Raw genomic sequence first — 4,830 nt, forward strand, 5'->3', positions numbered from 1 at the left:
GTTTTGTAGGAATGGCTCTTTCACACGTCGGCCAACCCTCTGGAGAGTCCAAGAAGCCGGAAGCAGTGCGTCCTGAGTGGGGAATTAGTGGCGCGCAGAGAGCAAGGTTCTTATGTTATCTGTAGCAGCCAGGGTGTACAAGGAAAACAGCGGTGCGAACCTGCCCAGATCTGGGGTATATAGGTCTCCCTCAGGCGGTGAAGATAGTCGAAAAACTCTTGATCGACATAAATGGTTTGGATGAGCGGAGGAAATGTATACAGATCGACCACTTGAAAATCTGCCCAAAGGTCGTAGCTGCTTGCAAGATTATGCTTGGTAAGGGAGTGGTCTTTAGCAATAATGGAGCCCTCAGGACGAACAACCGCTGACTCTGTCAAAGGTATGAACTAAACCTCCAGATCTCTGCTTATCAAAATGCTGATCCGTTTTATTATGACACCGATCTAGACATCCAATTGCCTTGGAACCCTGATTGGGCATTAAATCCATCGTTCTGCGGCATGGAGCACAGACGGCGTCTCAGGCTTATAGATTCAGACCCTCTTGTGGTAGATCGACCCTCTTACAGGTCAGATTTGGAAGCCCCCTCACCAAATAAGCTGTACCGAGGCGAACAAAAGGAGCAGAGCAGAATCACAGGGTTAGATATGCCAAAAACAACATCTGGAATCCTGGTAAGAGATCACAGTTTCCAAGTTTTTATAAAAAATCCTGAAGGAAAATCGAAAATAATCTGGGTAAAAGAGACAGATACTGTCGAGAAAATGCAGGATATTATTATGCAACAGTTGGGTTACCCCATCAGAATACAAATTCTAATACATGGGGGCGGAGTGATACAAGACACAAAATACCTTTGGGAATACAGAATCACACCTTTGTCAACAATCGTCCTCAATCTGAGGTTAAGAGGAGGTGCAACCAACAATAACAAGAATCCAGACAGGGTGGGAGGAAGTGGCACTGGTTCAATTGGGAAAAAACCAGGCAACATTTCCTTCAAAAACGTCCTACAAGGGAAAAACACAGAAGGAACAACACTGAACCAAACAGGTATGGACGCAAGGCCATACATAGTGGAACAACTGGAACACACCCCAGAATACAACATAGATACACCAGAAATAGATGAGCAATGCACCATATATGAAAGACAAGCAATAATATGCAGATTTAACTGCTATTGGCCCAAACCGGCGGATCTTTTCATTTGGATCTACACGAACTGGACCATGCACTGCGAAGTACACCTATGCTCCAAGGGGTTTTTCATTGTGAAATTTTTATCAGCAATAGACAGAGACATAGTAATGCAGGAAGGACCTTGGTTTTGGGGATCCACTGGACTCTTCATTACACCATGGTTCCTAGGTTTTGATGCAAACACAATGGTTGTCTCGAAGATGCCAGTTTGGGTGCGGCTACACAACCTCCCAATACATCTCTGGAATCAACAATTACTCACTGGAATTGGAAATACAATTGGGTGTTACATTAAAATGGACACCCAGCGAGTGGAGGAAAGAATATATACATTTGCACAAATATGTGTGGAAGTAGACCTCAGCAAAGGCCTGCCAAACCAAATCCAGCTGAAGCATAGACAAAGCAGCTGGACACAAGTATTAGATTATGAAAACACTACATTCAGATGTCGAACATGTAGACAAACATGACACTTACAAAACACGTGCCTAGCAGTCAAAAAAGACAATCGCAGAAAGAAGAAAACGGAAAAACAAGCAAAGGGATGGTATATTCCACCACCTCCCCCGGATGATGAGGAGGAAGAAGAGATGGATTATGCCAACCCAAATGAGAACAATCAGATGAATAAAGAACTAGTTGTAGAAGATACAAATCCATAGGAAGATATAGAGACAACATTGGCAAGAAGATCAGAAATGGATATGGGTAGAAATAAACGCCAACACACATTAGACACATCAGATTCTGATAACCCTCAACCTGTGGCTGAAAATGCATTAGCACTCATAACTCCCACAGAATCATAGGGGGATTGGAGAAAGGTTGAGAAGAAAAAAGGGAGAAAACCCTGACTTTTCCCCATTTGTACAAAATATTTTTGCATTTACCAGTTTATTTCATGAAATCCATACACCCTGCATGGTGTGAAAGGATCTATGCATTATTCTAAACATCTTTTTTGGAAATCTGCTTACAGCATATGCCAAGAAGCATCTACAACATGTAATTATTCAATCACGATTATGATTTTTCAGAGAAAAAAACTTAAAACATAAAAAAATAAAAATAAATAAATATTTAAATAATGCTTTTAACATCTTGCTACAGCCCCTTCTCCTAGCCGTTGTGATTTGGAAACACAAAGTGAAGCAGCTATAAAATTCATATGCCCTCCCCTCTACTCCCGTTTTCCTAAGCAATACTTGGTCTACTCTCTTCCTGATCTCCAATGGATATGCATTAGTTTGACCCCTATTTAAAAGAAAAAAATGACTAAATATTTAGCCATATTTAGTGATGGCTAAATATGAAACCGTCAAACCGTGTTTTTCAGCTGCCCACCTCTTTGGGAAAGCCCAGTTAGTTCCAGGAAGTTTTCCCGAAAATCGATTAATTTATACTTAACAATTTTCATGTTTCACATTTTTAAATGATAATTATGTTTTATAAATTAAATAAAAAATTGTACAATGAAAAAAAGTTCAAAATAAAATAAACATTTGAATTGAAGTTGTGATACTTTTAACATGTTGTTATACCCCTTCTCCATGCGTTTGAGATTTGGAAACACAAAGTGAAGCAGCTACTTCTAATTATTATTATATAAAACTCATAACGCCCTCCCCTCTACTTCAGTTTTGCTAAACAATACTCGGTCTACCGTCTTCCAGATCTCCCATGGATATGCAATAACTTAACAAAACATTTTTTTTCATTTTCCTGTGGTTAAACTTCATGCGCACGCCACAAGAGACAGAACTCCTCGTTCAGCGGTCCTCACCTACGGCCCAGGTTGGGATCGTCATGGGTAAATATTATTGATAAACTTAATCCATTGGGTACTTCATCTTCACGATATGAGACCAAGTTTTTCAGCGGCCCACCTCCTTTCTGGGAAAGACAGTCTCGCGAAGTTTTCCCGAAAACAGGAAGTGTGTGAGTCACCTACCATTCCGTGTGAGATACTCCGTTTTCACACGCTATTCTTGGTTCAATATCCAACACACACCGTTATATAAGACGCTTCTCTCCCTTCCCTTCCCTAGTCTCATCTCATCTCCATCCAAGAATATTTGTGCTGGCCTACGAGTCATTCTGTCCATTTTATTGTGATCTGCCCAATTTCAATTCCATTTCTGTTTCTGTTTCAAGGAGACGATGTCTCATCACCATCACGGCCACCACCACCACAACAAACACCATAGCGGACACCATCAACAATACATAACGCCGGAGATTGCTTACTATGGTGAACCAGTGATCCAGAGAGGAGATCTGTATGCATTAGAGCAGGAGAGGGCCATGAAGGAACAGAAGCATCATAAACATAGGGAGCATGTAGCAGAAATGGGAGCACTCGCTGCAGGAACATTTGCAATGGTAAGATCTATTTTGATTTTGTAATCTTAATATGTTATAGGGGTATTTGCAATGGTAAGATCTATTTTGATTTTGTAATCTTAATATGTTATAGGGGTATTTTTTTGTCCGTTAATAGTAGATTTTAAGAATATTTTGGAATTCAAAAATTTATTATATTAAGAAATTTATATCAAGTATATAAATAGATATATTCTTTATCCTATATGTAACTTTACATTGTAATAACAGATTAAAAAAATCTAAATTCTCAAATTTAATTAGATTGCATACTCTATAATTATATATAAAAAAAAAAAATCAAATTAGATTTACAAATTCCAAAATATGATTAAAAAAAAAAAAAAAGGCAATAGTTGACTTCTCTCCATTACAAATTCCATCGATATAAGGATGCTTATCCTTTTTCCACGCTAATCTCAATAAATTCCATGGAGTTTTAACTTGTAATTAATATTTTTTCATTCACAGATGATCCGTTGAACTAACCCTTAACCCTAGATGCAAATGAATATGAATAATTATGAGCTGAATAGAAACACTGATATCGGATATGTGTATGCAGTACGAGATGCACGAAGCAAAGAAACATCCAGAGCACGCTCACAAGCACATGATTGAGGCAGAAATTGCTGCAGCAGCTGCAGTGGGAGCAGCGGGGTATGCCTTCTATGAGCATCAGCAGGCGAATCATTACAAAAAAGAAGGCCATGGCAAAAAACATCACCACCACCATCACTTTTAGCTGCCTGCAACTGCATCGATTATGATTTGAAAATAAATTTCTTCCTTAGATAAAGAAGTTGGTTAAGATCTCTTGATTTCAGCTCCCTCTGTTATATGTAATCGGTGTGGTGTTATGGGATTCAGATGAAACTGAAGTCTTCAGTATTTTCCTCTTCCTGCATTTTCCTATCACCTTTTTTCCAGATCGTTCTGTAAGGTCGAGAAGCATTTTATTGTAAACAATCAATCATATTATGGAACCTCTGTTATTTTATGTATATATGAAGCTTGTGAATCTTATAACAGCATTTCAATCCTTTGAAACTATGTTGGGTGTAATATAAGTACTTAAATTAATATAATTTTGCGATTGTTATAATCGATCAGTATCATCTGTAATTAATAAACAGATCAATATATTGATAAAATTGTAATATCCAACTATACAAGAAATTTTTAATATGACATTTAACATGAAATATATCTATTCGAAAACATTTATTGATTGAGGTG

At 38.2% G+C, this 4,830-nt stretch overlaps 1 protein-coding gene across 1 annotated transcript; it reads left to right on the forward strand.

The window, feature by feature from the left end:
* Window positions 1-3,281: 3,281 nt before the first annotated feature.
* On the forward strand, window positions 3,282-4,411 carry LOC149201079 (uncharacterized). Its single transcript, XM_089399672.1, has 2 exons — window positions 3,282-3,591; window positions 4,157-4,411. Exons 1-2 carry the CDS (start codon window positions 3,370-3,372, stop codon window positions 4,334-4,336), a joined length of 402 nt encoding a protein of 133 aa, XP_089255798.1. The 5' UTR covers window positions 3,282-3,369; the 3' UTR covers window positions 4,337-4,411.
* Window positions 4,412-4,830: the final 419 nt, after the last annotated feature.

The sequence above is a fragment of the Pinus tabuliformis genome, chromosome 2_1, assembly GCF_031772625.1.
Source record: "Pinus tabuliformis cultivar Carrire ecotype Pingquan chromosome 2_1, CPIR1, whole genome shotgun sequence".
NCBI classification, from domain to species: Eukaryota; Viridiplantae; Streptophyta; class Pinopsida; order Pinales; family Pinaceae; genus Pinus; species Pinus tabuliformis.

What these genes read in the sequence shown, in the direction of transcription:
- LOC149201079 (XM_089399672.1), top strand. Translation starts at nt 3,370, where the DNA reads ATGTCTCATCACCATCACGGCCACCACCACCACAACAAACACCATAGC. An exon ending in CTGCAGGAACATTTGCAATG is followed by an intron (nt 3,592 to 4,156) that starts GTAAGATCTATT and finishes ATGTGTATGCAG; the next exon opens with TACGAGATGCACGAAGCAAA.